Source organism: Scardinius erythrophthalmus (assembly GCF_964197995.2).
Source record: "Scardinius erythrophthalmus genome assembly, chromosome: 8".
NCBI lineage: Eukaryota > Metazoa > Chordata > Actinopteri > Cypriniformes > Leuciscidae > Scardinius > Scardinius erythrophthalmus.
Window position 1 is genome coordinate 2,600,440 of NC_138228.1, and position 25,098 is coordinate 2,625,537.

The 25,098-nt window shown below is 35.8% G+C and overlaps 1 protein-coding gene across 2 annotated transcripts in view; it reads right to left on the bottom strand.

Annotated features, from left to right (window-relative positions):
* Window positions 1-25,098, bottom strand: part of pepd (peptidase D) — a 152,805-nt gene that overhangs the window by 127,033 nt on the left and 674 nt on the right. For both annotated transcript variants that reach the window (XR_014030587.1, XM_081371953.1), the window contains exons 2-6: window positions 21,863-22,049; window positions 18,815-18,942; window positions 16,259-16,322; window positions 2,186-2,233; window positions 455-516 (exon numbers count right to left, since the gene is read on the bottom strand). Coding sequence is in view for 1 of the 2 variants with exons in the window: in XM_081371953.1 (XP_081228079.1) it covers window positions 455-516; window positions 2,186-2,233; window positions 16,259-16,322; window positions 18,815-18,942; window positions 21,863-22,049 (489 nt within the window). In the remaining variant the exon portion in view is untranslated. The remainder of the gene's footprint in view (window positions 1-454; window positions 517-2,185; window positions 2,234-16,258; window positions 16,323-18,814; window positions 18,943-21,862; window positions 22,050-25,098) is intronic.

Below are 25,098 nucleotides of genomic sequence, written 5' to 3' on the forward strand. Positions count from 1 at the left end.
TTTGAGACTGTCTTTGGTTCACTGCAGTTTTAAGGAGGAAATACTCAGCAATGCTGTCGACTTATGAATTTACACATGGTTTGTCTTAAAGCAGATTAAAAACTCCACATAGACACATAAACAACATTAAAAACTTGAGTTTCACCACAGGGGGACTTTAACATTTCAACCCTCCTAATGTTTGTTTTTGCTCTTAGTTTAATACAGATGACATTTGCTTTGATATTTTGTATCTAATGCAATAACATTCATGCATTTTAAATAATATTTTCTGACGTATAAATGTTACAGTAACAGGTAACGGTGAAGATCTAATCACTAATCCCTCAAAATGTTTCTCATTATGAGTGTTTTCGTGCATCAGGCTTTTTATCCGAGCACATGGAGGACACGTGCGCTCCTCTCCCTGGAATGAGTTTCAGGAACAGAACTCTGAATAATGGATGAAACTCACTGGCTGATGCCTTCAAAGGACGCCTCACGACAGGTGCTGCCGCTATCAGTGTTCAGTCCCCGCTACACACACACACACACACACACACACACACACACACACACACACACACACAGAGAGAGAGAGAGAAACAGAGACATTAAACCTGCTCATTATCTCTCTATCCAGACTCATAGAACAGAGGTAAAAATACTCTGTTACTGGCAGTCTGGATGTCTGAATATCACAATTCACCATAATTCCTAACAGAGGAAGACTTATGAAAACATACCCTGGTCACTGCATGCATGTGTATATATATATAAAGTTAAATCATAAATAGATATACATATATAAATGTATCTATCTACAAAATCATAATATATTGATAATGTAAATATAATAATAATATTATTATAATATATAATTGCCATTATTCTATTAATCATTTTATTATATTATAATTTAATTTATTAATAATAATAATAATAATATTATGATTAAAATATAAAAGAATAAAAAATAAATGAAAATACAAAAAATGATATATATATTTATTATGTATATAAATAAAGTGCTGTCAAATCGATTAATCAAGTCTAATATAAAAGTTTGTGTGAAAGTTTGTGTATATATAATTTTTATATATTTTATTATATAAAAAATATTATATATTTTAAAGAGTGAATCTCTTGACTGAATAATTCAATGACAAATACATTTTTAGCAGTCACTTGTCGCCACCTACTGGTGTAATGATGTAATTGATACAATCATTATTTGAAGTGCAGTGCTATTTTCAAAAGGTGATTTACTTTTTTTTTTTTTTTATCGCTTCCGTAGACATCAGTGTTTATATCCATATTCATACCCATATTGTATTTGGCAGTGCCAATACAAATCTAAATGTGCCGGTATGATTTTATCAAAGGTTTAATAGACACAGGTGAATCGTTGTTGTTTAGGAATGAGATCACACGGGTGTTTGAATTGAGATTGCGATATTTTAACGATTAATCATGCAGCTCTAATATAATATACATACATACACACACATATACATTTACAAACTTTTATGTTAGATGTGATTAATCACGGTTAATCGATTTGACTACCCTGGAAATCCAGAGTTCTCGTGAGAGCACAAGTTGAATTTGCTCAGCGAGTTACTCTGGTGTTGAGTAATGATGCTCATTAAATATGCCCCTCGATCTGAGCTGCACCAATCACAGCGGGTTATCTGATATAGGCGGGCCCGAGGCGACAGCGCTGTGACGTCCAAGTCATTAGTAAACATTGCAAGATGGCTATGGATGAACACCAGTTGTTTGAAATGGCTTTGGCCGCTACAATGAACAAGTTAACCTTGGCTTTTTATCTAAAAGAGGAACAGAAGACGGCGCTCGAATCCTTCCTTTGCAAGAAGGGCGTTTTTGCTGTTTCGCCGACCGGATAAAGCAAGAGTCTAACCTACCAGTTAGCTCCGCTGGTAGCTAAGCGATAACTTGTTGTGATTGGTCGTAGTGTTATCCAATTGCGTGTAATGAGATTTTCAAATGCATGCTTGGTGCCGCCCCTCGAGCTGGCCGAGTTTCATTAGCCGATGCCAGACCATTAATCTTTCAGATTTAGGTCTGGATTTCCAGGCTACAATTTGACAGCATTAATATCTATATATATTTGCTCCAATTAAAAATAAAAGACATGGTTGCCATCCTGAAAAACACATGAAATAAAGAAGAAAGAATTTACCAGTGTAAGGAGGACACTTGGCTTCATCTTGCTCAGCACATCAGCAATCTGTGAAGAAAAGCTTTCATTAGAGTGGATAACTAAAGCGAAACATCTTTCGCCTCTAAGAATATCAGTGAAAACCCCAGGACGCCACAGACAGGTACACTAATGAACTAAAGCATATAGCCTTTGAGGTGAGATTTCCTCATGAAAGAAGAACCAGCGGTGGTGGCAGACATCTCACACACACCTTAAATGTCAACCAATGAAAGAATGAATCATCAATAATCTTCAGCCAGCTCTACTGTGCGAATAAAAAGAGCAAAGGATTCTGGGAAAGAACACCTGAGCTGTCTTATGTGCTCCAGACTATATTACCTCAGGGCAGATTTCTGAGCAGAATCCACATTTCTGCCTGAAAGCTCTACAGAAATCCATACTGACGACACCAGCGCTGAATATTAAAGGGATATTTCTTCAAAAAACCTAATTACTCAACCTGATGTTGTTCCAAACCTGTAAAAAAAGCTGTTGCACGGACCACAAAACATTATTAAACATCTCGTTTTGTTCATGCAAAAGCAATTATTTAAGAAAGTCCAGGCTCTATTATCTAAGCTGTCATGAAAACAGATTGACCAATGACAACAGTCTGACGAGTAAATTAAGCTTCCAGCATCTCTCTCCGTCCTGAACGAATGAACCCAGTGAGAACATCAGATTAATGCCACGCGGGGGGGCGAATGCTTAACGTTCCTTATCCGACAAATTACAAACATGCCATGTCTAGAGAATATGAGCTGAGGGACAGATCAGGAGATGCTCATGGAGTCAAAATTAGATATTGCCATATTCAAAGTGTGCTATTGACAGCGTCGACTACACTACTGTATAGACCTTATGCGCCAGAGAAACGAGGGCGCCGCCATCTTGAGAATATTGTCTTTTAACTTCCATTTTTTGCGGTCGCCCTGTATATTTCTATGGCATTGCTGTCCAGGAGTAATTAGCTTTTGAAGTGGATTTACTTAATGTAAAGTTAACGAAAGTTATCATGAGGATTGTAATGTTTAAAGCAGATGTTTAAAGCAGATGACTTAACAAATGTCAGTCGACCGGGAAGATTTTAAAATGAGACGTTCATTAATAAACACGCAGAATCGCTGTGAAAATACAGACCGGAAGACAAAAGACAGCGAGCGCACGCTGAAAAGGGGCGGGGCTACAGAAGGTCTATAGCGTGTGCTGTTGATAATGACGGTAATGTTATGGCACTTGAGTGAATGCTTTAGTTTTTACCTCAAAACATGGAGTCATTTGATTGGATGTCATGGATTTGACCTTTTATAGCACTAGCACGCTTTATATTTTGCCTGTGAGGAACACGTACTCAGACGAATGTTATTTAAGAGTGCGGTATAATTAAATTAATGGTACATTTCAGTATTTTGTTGGAGTTCTCCAGTTTGGGAACCACTGGAATATTGCATACAATATTTGCGAATAAAGCAGCGTTTCCATCCCATGCAGGGCTTGACTAACTCACAGCAGCAACTCTGGCTAGTGGTTTCCCACAGTTACTAGCCATTCTCACTGGCCACGATTTTGACATCGAAACCAAGGGGAAAAACTGTCATATAGGTATTTTAAATATCTCATAATTGGCAGCAGGAATATTAGGCTGCTGTCACTTTAAGACCTGATGCACGGATCCAATATACAGTTACACGTGTTTTCTTTCTGTTTACTTAATTTAAAACATAACTGACTGTGTTTTCGTGAATACTCGCCAAGCATTTTGACATTATTTTGTGGGCATTTGACTTTTTAAGCGCTATTCAATTACGCTTGATTACACTTTCTACGTCAGTACGCTATTTCTAAGTCATTGCGCTATTTCACCTTCATTGCGCTAATTCAACGTCATTGCGCTATCTCTACATCATTACTCTATTTCTATGTCATTACGCAATTTCAACGTCATTACGCTATTTCTATGTCATAACGCTATTTCTACGTCATTACGCTATTTCTATGTCATTACACAATTTCTATGTCATTACGCTATTCCTACGTCATTACGCTATTTCTATGTCATTACACAATTTCAACGTCATTGCGCTATCTCTACATCATTACTCTATTTCTATGTCATTACACAATTTCTACGTCATTACGCTATTTCTATGTCATTACACTATTTCTACGTCATTACGCTATTTCTATGTCATTACACAATTTCTATGTCATTACGCTATTCCTACGTCATTACGCTATTTCTATGTCATTACGCAATTTCAACGTCATTACGCAATTTCAACGTCATTACGCTATTTCTATGTCATTACGCTATTCCTACGTCATTACGCTATTTCTATGTCATTACGCTATTTCTACGTCATTACGCTATTTCTATGTCATTACACAATTTCTCCGTCATTACGCTATTCCTACGTCATTACGCTATTTCTATGTCATTACACAATTTCTACGTCATTACGCTTTTTCTACGTCATTACGCTATTTCTATGTCATTACGCAATTTCAACGTCATTATTACACTATTTCTACATCATTACACTATTTCTACATCTTTACGCAATTTCTATGTCATTACGCTATTTTTACGTCATTATGCTATTTCTACATCATTACACTATTTCTACATCTTTACACTATTTCTACATCTTTACGCAATTTCTACGTCATTATTCTATTTCTGTCATTACGCAATTTCAACGTCATTACACTATTTTTACGTCATTATGCTATTTCTACATCATTACTCTATTTTCTACATCATTATGCTTAACAAATGTGACCCGTCACGGAAACCAAGGACACAAGTCGGCAGCACAACTTTCGAGCAAAATGAGAAAGAAGCGGGTTTTTTTAAAAATTGGTGATTTTCGTTTTTTTGCAGAATCTGTAAGTTGAGATCACGAAGAAGCCTCTCCATGTTTGAGATAGCAGTATTGGTATATTTAAAAGCGTACATTTTGATGTTGAAATCGCCTTGTTTTTCGGAGATTCTAGCACGCAGTAGGGGCGTGTCATTGTCGGTGTGTATTTCCATACTGAATAAGCCGGCGTGGCTACTTATTATGCAGCGCTCGGGCCGGCTCTATCTGATGTCAAAATTCAATGAAGATGGACGCCAATAACATTACGATGTCCAGCAATCGATTTAAATAGTAGCTTACATGGGGTTAAAATGGGGTTTAATTTGTCGTTTAATGAGATGTAGCCTAATACATGTTGTCAGTGTGAACACATAGATCCGCCAATGTAGTCAACGTGCATATGAATGGTACAGTGGTAGAGCGTTCGCCAGCCGTGTCAGAGGTTGAGAATTCGAATCCGCCCTTGAATAAGTTTTTTTTTTTCTCGTATAGTTTTTTTTCTCTCTTCAAAACGATTATGTTCATCAGTGGTTGTATATCAAGCAGGGACATGCAAACGTTTGAATTATTTTGATATTTCAACAGAACAAATAGAGAGTATCCGCAACGTATTGAAGCGCGCGTCGACAATGCAGTGTGCGCGCGAGCCACACGAGTAAACACTGTATCTGCGCCACTGATCGCAGCAGCAACGAGCACTTTGATCACTTGATAAAAAAAAAAACACATTTCAGCGCTAGTATCTTATTTAAAAAACGAACTAAATGAATGCCCTGCCAGTTAACTGGAGATGTTTTATTTAGAGAATTTGTAGAATTGGGACATTCAGGGGGGAGGGGGAGCTTTACAGGGGGTATGACTTATCTAAATGAGATGTAAATGAGCCCTATTGTCATTCCCAGAAGCGTGAGAACTTGCCAATCTTTAGAAGCAGATTTCTACCATTTCATTTTTTTTGAGTGCCTACCTTCAAATGGCCACAACTTCTCCAAATATTATCAGATTTCCATGTGTTATACATCGTTGGAAAGCTTGAATACTACACTTTCAGAATATGTGAATAACTCAAAATGCCCCAGAACCGACTTGTGTCCCTACTTTCCGTGACTGGTCACAAATGTCAGTCGACCGGGAAGATTTTAAAATGAGACGTTCATTAATAAACATGCAGAATCGCTGTGAAAACACAGACTGAAAGTCAAAAGACAACGAGCGCAGCGCTGAAAAGGGGCGGGGCTACAGAAGGTCTATACAAAATCAATCAAAACTAATCAGATATTAAACTGCTGATAAAATGCGCTTTCAGGAAAACTTGGCTGCCTATGCAGTTTCTAGTCGAAAACATTTCTGACTAGAGAAAAGTTGTTTTCCCTTTTGCCAAATCGCTGGGAAAACTTCAACACCCATAATGCACTGGGAGTATTGCCGTACAAACCACTCCCAGTCTGCTATGAATATGCTTGACATCCTTACTATAAAGTAGGTGAAAAACAGTACGTGACAAAATAAGTGTGTCCGAATTCACAGGACTCATAAAAGAGTCTGCAAAAAGTCCCTGGGTGACCTACTACTGTACTTCAGTGAGATTTTGAAATGTTACTGACGCTGGTAGGTCACATGATAATCACAACATAGCAAATGATGTACACGTTCAGATTACATTCATACTATCTAGAATGTAATTTTTAAGCACTTGTTTCTTATTCAAAATAAGTACTTACTCAAGACTCAGACCCCGGGCGCTATTTTAATTATCTAAGCGTTCTATTTTAAAATATACAGCATTAACTAATGTTAACAAATCAGAGAGTTACCTAAACTTTACTGAGCAACGGCCTAATACTTGATTTACTCACTGAAACCTGATTTAACCCAGTGAAAAAAATAAATGCAGAGGCCGTGCAGCAGCTGTTCATCATCTTAACGTTTCAGAGCTATACATATTTGATTATTTTGTAAGCAGGCATAGGTTTGACTCACGACTCTGAAAGAAAGTCAGAGGTTTGCGAATAAAAAGGTGCAAAAATATCAGGAACACTTTTCAGTAAGGTTAGGATTAATGCATTAGTTCACATGAACTAACAATGAAAACAAAAACAAAAATAATTTATATATCTGAGATTTTTTTTTGGGGGGGGGGGGTATGTAAAAACAAATATTGCATCACAATAAGTGTAATTGTGATTGTCACATTGTTTATTGACAACATGTTACAATGTTTCCATTGTACAATGACTGGTAGGATACAGTTTTTATTATTGCTTGACAAAAATTTCAAGATTTCAATTCCATACTTGTGATTTGATTCCGATTTTGATTCAATATTGACTAATTTGGATAAATGTTTATTTTAAATTTTATTTAAAAAAAATTATCTCACCTAATGCTGTAAACACAGAGGGCCCAATCTGCTGGTATTATTAAAGGTTAAAAATAACAAATTAAATTAAATATAATGCAGTTTTTGTTATAATAACAATTATTTAATGACATAAGTAAAAATATAATAAATTTGTAATATAGTGCTCAGCAAAATCTCCTCTCTAGCTATTTTTTCTATTCAGTTAACATGCTATGGTCATTAAATGGCTTTCCTGAGGTAAATGTAACGTTATGTGACATAATTGTTCTCCTGCTGTTATATTGACCTCTTTCCGTGGTTGGAAAACACTAATTGGTTGATATTATGTATACTTTCGGTAAGTTTTACTGCATCTTTAAATAAAAAAGTAACAGCTGATCGGTTCACGTGCACTTGAGGTGCTCAGCGATCTGTCACGTCACATTTACAAGCGCCAAACGTATTTTTTTCTGAATTTCGTAATAAAATTGACGGAATCTAAGAGCTGAGAATTAGTTTAATATTAAAAGTACCTCTTTGCTCCGCAATTTTTCTGTGCGTGAGAAAATGGATGTGTGGCGTGAGTGAGAGCGTGTGAAAAGTGTCAATTGCGTGAGTCTCACGCTCAATGCGTTAGAGTTGGCAGCCCTGGTCTTATATATATATATAATACAGCATTTATTAATCTTTGTTAATCTCTTATCTTTGTTAATCTGTCAGCATTTATTAATCTTTAAACATGAAATAAGATTAATAAATGCAGTATTGTTTTTTAACTCATGTTGAATAATGTCAACAGATGTGATTATTGTAAAGTGTTACCACAATATCATTTGCATTGTTGCATCTCCACCTTAAAAAACAAAAAACAGCACCTGAAGGATTGTTCTCCCTCCGAGCTTGAAACAATTTAGCATTTAAAAAGTAGTTCAGGCATAACTAAACTGATATTTCATGACGAGTAGTGGTGATATTACCAGATTAACTGCTAATGTGTTGCTTGGCTGTGGGTGAGACTGACCTGATGTGGTTAAGTAGTTTAACCCATAATGCATACGGGTGATCATGTGACATCAGTGCAAAAACAGTCAAACTACGAGGCCTGGTATAAAACAGACTCATCGCTACACAAAGAAATAATGTAAAGCAGCTGCAGTTGTGCAAATACATCAACTATAGCAAACGCGTGATTTAAATGAGATGATCATACAGTTAGAATTAAAATCACTTAAATAATAAAAAATGGTAACACTTTACAAAAAGGTCAATGTAAGTAAATGCATTACCTAATATTAACTAACAATGAGCAATACATCCGTTGCATTTAGGGATGCACCGAAATGAACATTTTGGCCGATATTGAGAACCGATAATTCTTTATAGCTGAAAGCCCAAAACCGATATAACCGATAAATTTAAATCCAAATTCTTATATAATTTTTGAGAACCTGATTACAAAACAAAAGTCTCACTATTAAAAGCAATGTCCCAAGCACACAATTATAATGTTCACAATATAATTTTATACAGCCTATGTGCTGCACGTTGCACTTGTATTTTCCTTTTTTGAAATTATTCCAATCATATTTCAAGCAATTTGAAATCATCATGTTGAACAGTGCGCATCTGAAGTGTCTCAGCTCAGGGAAATAATACATTATTTAACGGCTTTAATATATCAGCCAAATTTTCTTATCAGGCCGATAACGATAATTTTAAAAATCGACATATATCGGCCGATATCGATATGGTAGCCGATGCATCACTAGTTACATTATTTATTAATCATAACTAAATGTTCATGGTTAGTTCATGTCAGCTCAGGTCCATTAAATAATATTAACAGATGGAACTTTAGATTTTAATAAGGTAGTAGCATATGCTAGTATAAGGTATAAGCTTGAAACATTAACAAGGATTAATAAATTATTTTTAAAAGTTGACAAATTAAACCTTTTCAAAGTGTTACCATAAAAATATACCTAGTCTTGCATATAACCAATATAATCTTGCACTTGGTCTTAAATAGATCAAAAGACTGGTGTGAATTTTCTTAATTAAACAAAACATACTGAAGAGATGGCAAAGGGCTGAAATATTACATTAATCAGAGTTCTGAAAAATAAATAAATGATTAAAACACGACAACACCAAAACTGAGACTTTTTAAACAAACTGTTTAATCAGAGATATTGTTGAGAAGGCGGATTATTGAAGACAGATGGCGGAGGAAAAAGTGACATGCAAGATAAATGGCCAACTTTTAAAACATTTAAACAAAAATCCAAGTTTAATTGAGTCTGGCAGCCGTGTCAAACACCCTTCATTAATCTAATTTTATGAGTGATCAAGATTAATGGTTTTAAAGTGTCAAAAAAATCAATGTAAACAAAATCCATAGTGTTTTCATTTGACATTCTCGCCTACTGAGCTGAATAGCAACACATCTCAATGTAAGTGGAAAATTACTGTCATTAAAGCAATCACTACGTGCCTGATTGAATATTACGGAGGAGTCAAGCAGCTGCGAGTGCGGCGGGATCAGATCGGGACAAACGCCGGAGAACCCAACGTGATCCCAGAATCATGATCTCATGTGACTCTGCTGTCAAATGTGTGATACGGTAAGAATTAAAATTGCTTTAATAATAGAAAATGGTAACACTTTTCAATGAGGTTCCATTAGTTAATGTAAGTAAATGCGGTAACACTTTATTTTACAGTCTCCTTGTTACAAATGTTACATGCACTTACTATAGTAATAAGAGTAAATGATGCATAATTACATGCAACTAACCCTCAACCAAACCCTAACCCTATAGTAAGTACATGTAGTTAATTAATATTATTCAGTACTTAAATATATAATTACACTGTAACACAGACACCTTAAAATAAAGTGTAACTGTAAATGCATTAACTAATATTAACTAACATGAGCAATACATCTGTTACATTTATGGATACACCGATATGAACATTTTAGTCGATACCAAGAACCGATAATCTTTATATTTAAAAGCCAATAACTGATATATTGCCCTATAAATTTAAATGCAAATTTTTATGATTTTTTCAGATCAGGACAAACGCGATCCCAAACTCATGATGTCACGTGACTCTGCTGAGCTTGAACTCTCAAAAAAATGAATTATCTGCAAAAAATATGCATTTCTACACCATTAACGTCACTAAACAGAACAGCAAAACCGACAGGCTTTCTGAAATCTCCAATTTGCCATTGGATGGACAAAATATGCTAGAAAAACAATGGAAATATGGTAATGGACATATGAATGACCGCTGTATAAATGCAGACGCCGTGCAGCCGCAGCTGTACATCATCTTTATGCTTCTGCGGTTTAAATATTTTATAGTTTTGTAAGCAGGCTTGGTTTGACTTATGACTCTGAATTACTTATTTATCATTCAACGCCACATCCGCATCAAATGCTTTATTCATGGCAAACTCAAGAGTTATAAAATTGAAAATAATCACAATACACTGCAAAAGAGTGTTAGTCTTGTTTTACAGTACAAACATCAAAACACTCTTAAATCAAGATGCATTTACTGGAGAAGCAACATTACAAAAGATCAAGAAATCAACCTAATTCAAAGGGAAAACAAGACTATTTGTCTTACCACTTTGATACTTGTTCCTTGTTTTAAGCAAAATTGTTTTTTTTTTCACATAAGATTTTATTTCGCTTCTCCAGTAAATGTATCTTGTTTTAAGAATGTTAAGATATTTGTACAAGACAGAAATACTGAGGAAGAACATCATTTTTGCATTATATTATAATTGTATACAATAACTTAACAATAACATATCTACAAAAAAAAGAAATAGACAAAAGTAACAACAAAAATATTAACAATAACAGTTGAAAAATATAAAACGTGTGTTTATTAGTGTACTTCCTGAATAAAAACGTTGCCTAATGTAATATAAAGCAGGATATGCAATAAAAGTTGCTGCTTTACAGTCTAGGAATAACAAATAAATAAATAAGTTACTTAATTAAATATTTACTTCCCCTTTCCATGTGACCAATTCGACGTACAGTCAAGATGAAAACAATAGTAAGGCATTTCATTTATAACTAGATTTACTTCTAATGAATCTGACAGTAAGTCATACAGGCTTGCAAATAAAAAGGTGAAAATTAGCAATATATTTGTAAAGTATTTTACAGTATTGTTAAAACTGCATTAACTAACAATACATTAAAACACACAGTCTTTAATTTTAAAAGCGTAACTGCACAAATAATGTCAGGCTTCTTGAAATCTCCAATATGCCAACAAAAACATGCTCAAAATGAAATGAAATCAACATATGCATGTATTTGTTTTTGCATATTAAACTGAAGTTTGCTTTAGCCACTAACAAACCATCTTATGATTAAGTTTGCATAAACTCAACAAATGCGAGGACATTTACAGTGAGAGGACTCTGAAAGTCAAGCTTGCGCATATTATCTATCAGCTGAGGGCAACGCAGACGAGGGCGTTGTGAATGTCACAGACCCTCAGCGTGTCGTGAATCCCGATGTGGACCGTCTCAGGGTCTGTTAGCGCTCGGGATTAAACATGCTGTGTTTGTGGGTGTTGTATTTGCCTTGGAGATTTCATTTGTTTTGTAAGATTACAGATATGTCCCTGTGTTTTCTGCTCGCAGCAGCTCTGTTTGCCTTCTCAAATGATCTGTTTAAGCAGCGCTGAGAGGATCCTCAGGAGAAGGTCATTAACGCTCAGGCTCACAGAACAAAAGAGTTGAGGAGGAACTGAGAAGCACTTGTGCATTCGAATGAAAACGGGAGCATAGAAAACACAAAACACAGTGTCATCACCACCACTATATATTTATTTGAATATATTTGCATTGGACAGTAACCATTCAAATGGAAGTATCGACAGTGCACTTTTTTCTGTTAACAAAATTTCAGACCATAAGGATGGATAACTTGCTTTCTAAACATTCTGCTATCATACATCAGGGTGAAAACTCGTTAAAGTGCCCCATTATGCCAATTTAAAGGTCTCCTACAATCGATTTACAGTCATCCAAGGTGAAAAAAACACTAATTTCCTCATAATCTCCACTGCAGCGTCAGCTCTTTTCTCTCAGTGTCTGAAACACTTCCATCAAAGATTCAGTCTCTCTAAGCTCCGCCTCTCTGAGAGCTGCTCTGCTGTGATTGGTCAGAAAGCAAACGCTCATTATCATATCTGAATCTCCGCTCTTGATCTCAGTGATACGAACAGTGACGATGGCGTGGGTTTTACCGTATCAATCTCAGGAAACAGCGTCTTCTCCACATGAACAACACGAACCAAACTCTTCCAGTCTCAGATACACTACAGTGTTTGAGGGCGGAGCTAAGAGACGCAGCTCAGCCAATCAAGACCACAGGCTGGCATTATGCTAATTAGTTACAAGTGAGACTGGAATTACTGACGACACATCGCTTCTTTCTTTTACGAGACACAATGCCATTTATCTGCACTTTGATCTTTAAAACTTTGCAGAGCTTTTACATTCACTCACGATTACTCTATTACACACTGCATGAAAGGGAATATCCAAAATTGCATAATAGGGGCGATATAATGGTAACGATTAAAGCTTCTATTGATGATTCTTTTAGAGTTTTGAGGAAGAAAGATCTCTGGAAACGTGTTTCCCTCCACATCAGCACACGAATAGAGCCGATCCACAACCATTAGCGAAACTGAAGGTCATAAAAAATGGAAGCGATTCTAAATAAAAAATAGATTTAGATTCTCAACCCTCGTCTAAACTCTTGGTTTCTCGTGGCCGTACAGTGAACTCTTCCATATCCCTCGTTCCTCATTTCGCCATTCGAAAAACAATTTGTTCCCATTGTGGCCGTGACTCATGTCCCTCTTAACCTGAATATCCAGTAATAAAGGAAGACGAGAGGTTACACTGTTACGTAGGTTAAGCAAGAAGTGAGACTGAATCACTGACGACTCGTTTCAAGCAGTTCAGAATCACGTCTTTTCTTTTAGGAGACAAAAACTCAATTTATCTTTGAAACTTTGCAGAACTTTTACATTCACAAACAACTATTCACGATGCAATGGCCAAAGATGCCCATCTGACATCAACATCAACATGCAGAACCCCAACGGGAACTTAATATCATTCAATTATCTTTTTAAAATAGCTTTTTGTTCCATTTGAACCTGAAAAACAAGCAGCAATTACAGCGTCAACTACGCTCTGAGACATCCTGACCTCCGCGCAATCGTTCACAATCACATTTCAAAATGACCCTCATTTAGACAAAACCAAGCACAAAACTCTCAAGGACAGAAAGAGTGCGTCCCTTTCTCAAGCTTCATCGTTTTATACAGTACATGTCAACTCAAGACAGGATGAGCATCACCGGACCAGCATGCATTGCAGCCCTGGTCTCATTTAGGCTAATCTGTACCAAAGAGAACCATTTTAACTAGTGCAGTTTGAAGTGGTCACTGGAGGACGAATCGATATAAAGTGCAGTAGTTGTCGTCAATCAACTTTTAAAGCGAGACACGGCAGGCAAAAACATTGTTTTTTTACAGGTCAATTATTACATTTTTGGATATTTGTCTTCAATAACATGTCTTCTTTCAGATTTGTGGTGAAAAAAAGTCAGAAATACACATTTAGGTCTTTATTTTACTTCACTTTGTCACTTTGTTTGCGTCTGTAGATTTCTCCTAAATTCAACAAAAGTTGGCGTTCTTAATCAACACGCTGTCGGATCCAAATATGGTCATTTCCTTTTTATCAGCAACCAATCGTGAAAGTAAAAGGGCTGAATGCGCAATCTCATTGGCTGATGATAAATATTTAAAGCATTTTCTCTCTGAAATCTCCACTTCAGTAGCACAGATATACACCAAACTTTCCAGTCTTGTACCTAGTTATATTATGAAGACATTTACAGAGGGATTTGTAAATATATTATTCCTAGCCTGATTTATATAACATTTAATTCCAAAAAACATGGTGAAAATAATTTTTTTAAGGCTATTGACAGTATTTTCTGATTTACAGGATAACAAAAGTCAATATCCATAAATCCCTCTGTATTTTTTCCCCATTTAATGTGAACACAGTGAAAAAATAATTTTTAACCTGGCTTTGTCCAATACTCAGATTTCGTTTTTTTTTTTTTAAATATATGCAAATTAGCGCATATTTAATTAGATATTATCTTATTTGCATATTTAAACATTTAATTACATTAAAACATTTTTCTCATCTTAATGTAGGTAATCAACTGGGAAAGTTTCATGGTGATATCTGCTAGTTAAAATTGTTACCCTATTTACACCTGTAGTGTCTCGCCTGAAGTGAGCTGATTGATATGCACTGAAGCACTGCCTTAGTTTGGCCAAAATTAGGCTTCTTATAAAAATTTGAACTGATAAAAAATATGTACCCTGAATGCACTGTGTGTCACTTTGAATAAAAGCATCTGTCAAATGCATTCATATGAGTGTAATGTTTTCGCCTTTTGGAAAGGACTTGAAATGCTGTCTAGCAAGCTCACTTGATTCTTGACAAGCAAACAGAAATAGAAAAAAAACATCTATCAGGGCATTTTAAAACATAGCGAATTATTCATAATGCAAGCATGACTGCGTTCCTCATGTGGAGAACTGACCCATGGCTAGAGGCGCCGATATCCCAGCTAACAACTTACAGTTACACTTAAACTGCTGCATCTTAGCATGCTGTGTGTGTTTGGGACGTATCAGAGACTGCAGGGATCTAAAGTGCTATATGCTGTTATTTAATTTAATTTAATTTATTCTTCTTGCTGCCTTTAGGATTTTAAAATGTGAATTTTCTATAAAGGTTTCATTAGTGCAAATTGAAGCACACTGATCTCGCTCTCTCTTAGACATACACACTATTGATGTACTATATCAACCAGGCTGATTAATCTGCCAATGTTTGGCCACTCCAGTGTTATTGCACTGGCCAGTGTCCATCAGACAGAAGTGTGGACAGTGTGTGTGGACAGTGTGTGTGGACAGTGTGTGTGGACAGTGTGACAGGGCATTTGTTCTGTTAACAGAATCTCAGTCCATCAGGATAGACCAGCTACATGATTATTGTGCTATTCTACATCAGTGAAAAACTCATTAAATCTGTATCAAAACTCATTACAGAGCAATATATATAACTATTTGCATTAATTTATTTGTGTGTGTGTGTGTGTGTGTGTGTGTGTGTGTGAGTGAGTGTGTGTGAGAGTGTGTGTATGTGTGTGAGTGTGGGTGAGTGAGTGAGTGTGTGTGTGTGTGTGTGTGTGTGTGTGAGAGAGTGTGTAATTGAGAGTGTGTGTGTGTGTGTGTGTGTGTGTGTGTGTGTGTGTGTAAGTGTAAGTGTGTGTGTGTGTCTGAGAGAGTGTGTAATTGTGTGTGTGTGTAAATGTGTGAGTTTGTGTGTGAGTGTGTGTGTGAGTGTGTGAATGAGTGTGTGTGCGCGTGAATGAGTGTGTGTGCGCGTGAATGAGTGTGTGTGTGCGTACGAGTGTGTGTGTGTGTGTTTGTGTGAGAGTGAGTTAGTGTGAGAGTGAGTGTATGTGTGTGTGTGTGTGTGTGTGTGTGTTTCTGATCTTCAGTTCCATACAAACAAAACTCTAATTTTAAAGAAATAAGGGCACCAAAAACTACAAACAAAACCGGCCCAGTAAGAAACCAGCTCAAGGCCACTTAAGGAACTTCGTTATCTGCATTATATAAGAGAAATCTAACGAGCACAAGAAATATTGAGCTGCATACTAATGCAATTACTTAAAGTCAAACACTACTCACGTCAGTGGTGTAATGCACCTCATGGACGGCGTATTTCTCCTTGAAGTGTTCAGGCGGGTAGATCCTGTCGACACACACACACACACACACACACACACACACACACACACACACACAGAAAGAGGTCTAATGAGAACTTCCTGTAGAGTGACGCACTTTAGTTTGACGTGATCAAACAAAACCTGTCCTCTCCTCATTTTCAGCTCGTTTAGGGCTGATTACTCTGAGGTGATTTTAAAAGCAGTGAAACTGATCCTCTGCATCTGAATGTTGAACAAAGCCTGAACCCAAATCTTGATTCTGCTAATGGTCTCGGCAGCGCTCGGATAATCAAGCAAATGGATTCTCGATGTCAAGTGTTTTACGTTCTCGGACGGGAAGTGTTCATGCAAACACACTCCAACCTCATTTTCAAATTGCACATCAATAACTTTGAGAGCTTTAGTAATATAGAAACACGGCTATGAAGTTTGCAAACAAATTTGATTTTGCGCTTTGTTGACATGGAGCAGAAAATAGTGATATCTGGGTAATAACCAAATAACCCATTCATTTTCTCTTTATATTCACTACAATTCAAAAGTTTGGGGTCGGTAAGATTTTAATATATTTGAATAATTTTATTAATCAAGGATGCATTAAATTGATCAAGAGTGACAGTAAAGACATTTATAATGTTACAAAATATTCTATTTCAACTAAATGCTGTTCTTTTGAACTTTCTATTCGTCAAATAATCCTGAAAAATAAATGTATCAGGGTTTGCATTAAAATCTGAAGGAGCACAACTGTTTTCAACACTGATAATAACCATAAATGTTTCTTGATCATCAAATCCTCATATTAGAGTGATTTCTGAAGGATCATGTGACACTGAAGACTGGAGTAATGATGCTGAACATTCAGCTTTGATCACAGGAATAAAATACATTTCCCTATATATTCTCATAGAAAACACTTATTTAAAATTAAAAAAATATTTCACAATTTTAAAGTATTTTTAATCATATAAATGCAGCAGAAAAGACTTATCAAAACCATTTTAATTAGGGCTGTGAAAAGATTAATCGCAATTAATATTAATTGTATATATTTCAGAAAAATGTGTTATATATATATATACACACATGCAAATATTTCATATTTCTTAATTATGTACATGCATGTGTGTGTATTTATATATACAAAATAATTATACACAGTACACACTCATATATTATGTAAACACAAACTTTTTTTTTTTGGATGTGCTTGTTTGGTTCGAGGCTTATGACGCTTTACTAATGAATTTTTAAAATCCGTAAGGAGAAAAAGAAAGAGCATGAATTAAGCAATCATTCACGTCTGTAGCACAAGGACGAGTGTCATGCCGAAGTGTAATATTAAAGGTCAGGGGTTTGAGCAAATCATTAACTCCAGTATGAGCACAAGTAATAGTGATGACACCAATTATGCCATTAATTATGCATTAAGCTGTTAAATAAACATAAGTGCATTAACCCGATGTAATCGATCTCATTTGTAGGTTTACGTAAACATCGGCAGCCGTGGGAATAATGCACATCATGACATCCAGAAACTCTGTAATACCGAGAAGAACAGCGGGAATTGAATGTCGGGTCACTGATCAAAAACAGAAGAACTGCTGACCCGAGCCTGTCGCAAACTCATCAGATGAACCGTGTGTATTAGATTAGGACGGCTTATCCAGCATGAAAATGAAGAGAATTTACCGCAGAACCTTTGAAAGAAAGGTTTGAAAGCGGACTCAAAGCTCGACAGCAAACTCCGACTGTCCGTCTCAAAGCCCATCTCTGCACTGGTGCTTCAATAGCACATCATAACCGCCAGGCTTTACGCGTCCTAGAAGCTTCTGAGCTCCATTTCATGCCTGTCTGTTTCCACATTATGAGGAGGACTGGGAGAGGACGTTTCTGTTAATATTACAATGCAATGTGGACAGGTTATTTATATTTCAAAAGTTTGTATATAGATCAAAAACTGGTCAAAGGTTTGGATTAATAATTTTTTTTAATCTTCTGCTCACCAGCTGCATTTACTTGATCAAAAATATAGTTAAAAAAACACAAAAAATTTGAAATATTATTCACATTTTAAATAACTGTTGTCTATTATTATATATTGTAAAATTAAATTTATTCCTGTGATTAAAGCTGAATTTTCAGCATCATTACTTCAGTCTTCAATGTCACATGATCCTTCAGAAATCACTCTAATATGAGGATTTGATGCTCAAGAAACATTTATGATTATTATCAAGGTTGAAAACAGTTGTGCTGCTTCATATTTTTGTGGACAAATAATATATATATATATATATATATATATATAAATATACTGTATATACATACACACACACACACACACACACACATTATATATATATATGTATGTATATATTCAACAGCATGTCCCTTATGTATTAAACGTCTGCTGACTCTAGAGAATTTCAAAGCCATCATATCAGCAGACATCAGTGAGCATGAAAAATGACACATGCACATCAGAGTTCACTCATCTGAGAGAGTCACTCACTCGCCCATCCACGTGGCGTAGCTCTCCGGCAGCTTGGGAACAAACAGGAGGGATTTCTTGGAGTCGACATCGATGGCGCCGTAGCAATCGGCCTCGGTCACACCGAAGGTCCAGTGGAAGAATGACTCCTGCAGAACAACACATGTTTAAGAGCCTCTTCTAACTACACAGCATCAAGTGGCTCATTTGCATACACACACATGTGCAACTGTGTTTCTATGGACGCTATTCCAGAAATGAGAATCCAGTGTTATTAATACAAATGGTTAATAATGCCACGGAGATATTGTTTGTGCATTAAACATCTGCAAACACTTAACTGTGCAAGCTTGATGCCATGCATTGCTGTGCTACCAAATCTGCCAGAATGCAATTCATAATGCAACATTATTGCACACAATGCATTTTTATCACAGTAGCAAGAGGAGCTACAGTGGACATTGACAAAAGCACACATTAATTGCATCTAACATAAAAGTTTGTGTTTATATAATATATGTGTGATAAATAATATGCATGATATAAAACTAGTTTATGAAGCAAGCGAGAGAAGAGGAGAAAAAATATTACATAGGAGGAATTATAATTTTTTTTTTTTGCTTTTTTGTGAGGGTGCAAGTATAAACTTTTGATTATTAATATGCATTTATTTTTTGAAAATTGTTGCAAATCTCCACCGTTGTGTGACCGTGTTGCATGTCTTTGAAATGCATGTCAGTAAATGTATCTTGTATCACTGCAACTTGACGTCCTTTGGGTTGTGGATAATTTAATTCAAAGTCACACTCCTGAATAAAAAGCAGCCCATTCTTCCTCAATCTGAGCGATGAACGATCAGATAACCGAGTGTCTCGTCCACAGAGGATGATTCATTTGTGATTTTATTGTCTTGAGTGCATTTCAGAGTTCATGTTCTCCCTGTGCATGCGTGTAATGGAGCGATAAAATGAAACCACCGCAGGATAGGTGCAACTTCACAAGCACTTATTAACGAGCCCAAACCGTGCGCAAAATGTGCCATGAATCTGATTAAAATTAGAAACGTGCAAGTTAACACTTCAAAAAGAAGCAGAAAACTACAACACAAAACAAGCAAATTAATGGCTATGAATTATTTACAGGTAAAATACGATGAAAGCAGGAAGCCCTCAAGTTATAAACATCACAACAAAATCCATGAGATACGGCGCGCAATCTCTGCCAAACAACGCTGGATGTGGAGGTTTTTGTAGCTAATGAATGAGAAACACGCTCCTCATTATGTTCAATCAACTTATGTAAATGCAGTAAATTACGAGGCTCTATCAAACACCCAACCGCAGCGCAGAAATAAAAGGTCTGAACTCGCACGCCTCCTGCCAACACAAATTACCATTTAGCATAACATCAACGAGAGCCCCACTTACAGACAATTATAATGGGGAGACGAACACTCAATAATCATTAAGAAACAAAGCTGTCGAGTCATCGAGATGTTTCTCCTCAGTGCGCGATGCATGCAGTGTTTTTGGAAGCTGTAGTGGTGCATGAAACGTGCCGTTAATGCTTGCTATCAGACGTCCACTGGCAGGACCAGGACAAGGGTTGGCTGGTAAATGCTTTATTCTCCATTGGCGGACATTCAAAAGTCACATAAATCACATTAATTTTGGCACTGACCATTTTAGGGCTCTTAAAACTGCATCTGATGCAAGTCTCCAGTCTGAAGTAAAAAGTGGAAACACTTTACAATAAGGTCTAATTTGTTACCATGCATTAACTAACAATGAGCAATATATTTCTTACAGTATTTATTCATCTTTGTTTATGTTGGCTAATAAAAATACATCTGTTTATGTTTTAAGGTCCATTAAATAACAGATTTTTACTTTTATAATCTATTCGTTAGTTAGATCATAAATCTGGTGCCGACAATTGATTGTCACAAATAATTGCAATTAAAGATTTAATTATGTTTTGTTTTCGTCACATAAAGTATAAGCTTATTATTATTATTTTTTACTTGGAATTGTATAAAATAATAGAAAATTATAATAAAATAGGCTCCTATTATTTACTTTAGTGCTGTGAAATTAATTGTTTGTATAATTAATATAACAAAACATAACATAATAAATTATATTATAATAATATAATAACCTGATTAAACCACAAGCCTGACCATTGTCTATCTTTGTACTTTATAACAATGTAGGTTTTTTTTATATTCTTTATTCTTTACTCTCTGCCAGATTATGATTCTATTTGGATGGCAAAATGTAAAATTTAAGTTAAGTTATCTCGAATAATTGCAATTAGATTGAATAACCATGAGCAGAATCACAGAATCATCATTAATAAATATTGAAATTACTATGAACTAGATTAATAAATGCTTTAGACGTATTTTTCATTGTTAGTTCTAATAAAATGGAAACTTATTGTAAAGTGTTAACAAAACTTCTAAAATCTTCAGCTACTTCAGAATACATGTAAATAAATATTGAGCTTTCTTTAAAGAGGACATATTCTGCTTTTTCCCATGTTAATCTTTCTTCAGTGAGTAATGTTGCCGTTTGATCATGAAAAGCTCCAGTTCTTCTCTATATCAGAGTCAGTGTTTCTGAACTCCTGAAACGCCTCCATTGTAGTCTCGAGTTTCTTTCGGGAACGAACACATCACAATATTCCTCATTATAATAATTAATGCGCAGAATAAAGGGGCGGGGCCTGGTTGAGTTAGTTAATAGTGTGTTAAACTGGCAGTTATGGTAAGGGGCGGGGCATTTCCCAAGCACGCTCAAAGCGCTTGACCAATCACAACACACTGCTCCAGCCCACCAATCAGAGCACAGTGTGCTTTTTCAGAAGGAGGGGCTTCATAGAGACAGGAACTAAATAGAACGTTACTGACAGACTGGGAAGAGAGGAGCCGCAACAATGGAGAATATGAAGAGAATAATCAACATTCAAGCAGGAAAACCTGTTCTAGTTGAGCCTGAAAACAACATCAAGACTTTATAAAAGTGCATAATAGTTTGTGTTTAACTTAATGTGTGTGTGCAGCACCTGTCTGAAGAGCACATCGGTGTCGGTGCAGTATCTCTGCTTCTGTTCTCCTCCTTGAAGAACTATAACAGATCCAGCCTGTAGATCCTTCTCAGCTTTCAGGCCTTTACACAAACGCTCTCGGTTTTCTGCAAACAGGGCGGCCGATACCCTCAGCGTATCCTTTCCCAGCCAATACACCGCCTTCCTGATACACAGAAACATTCATGTTACTCACACTGCAAATCACACTGTGACAAGAGTCTTTTCTGTCTACTTATTCGGTTTACACACAGATGGTATAAATTGTTGATTATATCTTGATGAAAAAACCTGCTGAGATGAAATTAATAGCTTTGTGACTGTAACACAGCTGTTGCGCAAGAGCTGGATTTGATCCCATGATAACAGGGAAGAACGTTTTCTGCTGATCACTGCCAGAATCACTGAAAAACACTGAAAAACACTGACCGCAGGCCAAACTTAAAGAGATATTCACATCTGATCTGCTGAAATATATGTCTGAAAGAAGTTTTGAACACCATAATGCTGCTTTTCTCCTAGTTTATAGTAAATACATCTGTGTGAACTGAAGATACAAAAAAGAACAAAAAACCTACAGTTTCATAACAGCAGTGCTTTATATGTTCCTCAATCAAAACCAAGTCATTATTCTCTGACGATACTTTTACATCCATCATTCTTGATGTCCAGATTAAAAAAATGATGGCTTAACTTCTCACACCAGGTTTGATGTTGTTTATACTCAAATCTGAAAATCATATACCCAAATAAACAATCATAGAAAACAACCAGACAGGTCACTATGAAGAGCTGCATTGGGTCCTTCAGAAGTTATTTAGCATTACACAGAAAAACAATGCATATCTGGTTAATAAATAATTACAGAGTTTTAATTATCAGGTGGAATTAAGTTAAAGGGTTACTTAGTTCACCCAAAAATTTAAATCATCCCATAATTTACTCACCCCAAAGCCATCCTAGGTGTAAATGACTTCTTTCAGCCAAACACAATCAGAGTTATATTAAAAAATATCCTGGCTCTTCCTAGCTTTATAATGGGAGTGAATGGAGCCTGAGATTTTGAAGCCCAAAAAAAGTGCATCCATCCATCATAAAAGTAATCCATACGACTCCAGGGGTTAACCCTCAGACGGTCCTCGGTCATTTCTGACCGATAAATTTTCTGTTTTGAATTTCTAAAAATCACAGCTTCATCGGAATGTTATGAAACTTGGTGACTTTTATGGCATTAGGTATGTGAATACAAAAAAAAATTGAGGTCATGATCCGAGCATGCTAAGTGGTCGTAAAAAAAATAGTGACGATTTTGGTCTTCGGTCAGAAATGACCGACCCATAGGAAATGAATGGGAAATTGACAAAAAAAATAATAATTCTCCGAATTTTTGTGTGTACAATCTACAAATCGGCCTCAATCCTAAAAAAAAGTACACCGCTGTAAAGGGGTGACACTCTACAACATCAAGAGTACAAAAAAGACACACCCACCCACACACACACACACATACACACACACTTTTATACACATAAACACCAATAAATTTTGATTACAAAAAATCTGTTTTGAATTTTTAAAAATCACAGCTTCATTGGAATGTTACGAAACTTGGTGACTTGTATGGCATTAGGTATGTGCACACACAAAAAAATTGGGTCATGATTCGAGCATGCTAAGTGGTCGAAAAAAAAATAGTCACACTTGTGGTCTTCGGTCAAAAATGACCCCCATAGAAAATGAATGGGAAATTGAAAAAAAAAAAAAAAATAAAAAAAAAAATAATAATAATAATAATATTATGTTACAAAAAGTGTTATAATTGAATGAATTGCATTTTTTGTTACAAATTCTGTACAAAAAAAAAAGTAAATGTGTCCATAAACAGCTGGGGAATTCACATGCCTCTCCATAGAGAACTGTAGATGCCATCTAGTGGTTACACCATGCTCCTACGCTTTCTCTCCATACTCTCACCAGATGGTGCTAATCTGCTTCAAACATTTTTTTTTGAAGGCCTAGACTCTATATTAAACTAAAATACTGCATAAATAAAAAATAAAAAAATACATATATTTATATAATTTTTTTTATTAATTTCAATGGCAAAAATAGACCATAAATATTGCATAAATATTAATAAATTCAATAAAATGATCTCAAAATACAAAATTAAAAAGAATAAATATTATAGAACAAAAATAAATTGCATTGGTTTTACTGGGATGGAGGAAGTTTCATTTTTAGGCCTCCGGTCACTTCTGACCGGGAAGGCCCAGGATGTGACTCCGAAACGAAGACCGTCTGAGGGTTAATAAAGGCCTTCTGAAGTGAAGCCATGCATTTGTGTAAGAAAAATATCCATATTTATAACTTTATAATCACTGGCTACCAGTAACGGATAGATGTGCTTTTTTGGGCTTCAAAATCCCATTCACTCCCATTATAAAGCTTGGAAGATCCAGGATATTTTTTAATATAACTCTGATTGTGTTTGGCTGAAAGAAAGTCTTATACATAGGATGGCTGAAGAGTGAGTAAATTATCATATAATTTTCATTTTTGGACGAACTAGGCTAACCCTTTAATATCCATTCAACCATCCATATCAAAAACAGATTATGCTTTTGATTAGACCCTGAGATAACTTTCTCATATCTAACATTAAAATCGTGCTTACACTGGACTATAAGGAATGTTTTATCACTGATGGAGTGTGTAAAGATTAACAGTGATCAGGGGCGTCTGTACAGTATGTGGTCAAAGGTCACAGCTCACATTCATGTCACCGCACATTAAACGCTCACTCCTCTTAAATCATCCTGATAAAAAGAGTCCTATGTCAGAGATAATGCACAGTCAGCCGGTCATTATCGCAAAATAAACCCCAGCAAGTGATCAGTAGGTGAAGCGGAAAGGCCTGGGTTTATTTTATGATAACGACAGGAACATTACTCTGCTTATTACAGGGATATATAAAAACAATAAAAAATAAAAATAGATGGACATCAACTATATTATTTGAGTTGAAAGTGCAAAAATAAATCTATTAAGCATAGAAAGTGGTCTAAAAACAAGATTAAAACTACAACAGCATGCAACATATAGCCTACATAATAATAATACTACAATGCAAATTTGATCTCTGAATGCCACAAATGCCTGCATTAAAACCACAATCAGTTATTTTTGCATTTTGCATATTTGTGTCAAAAGCA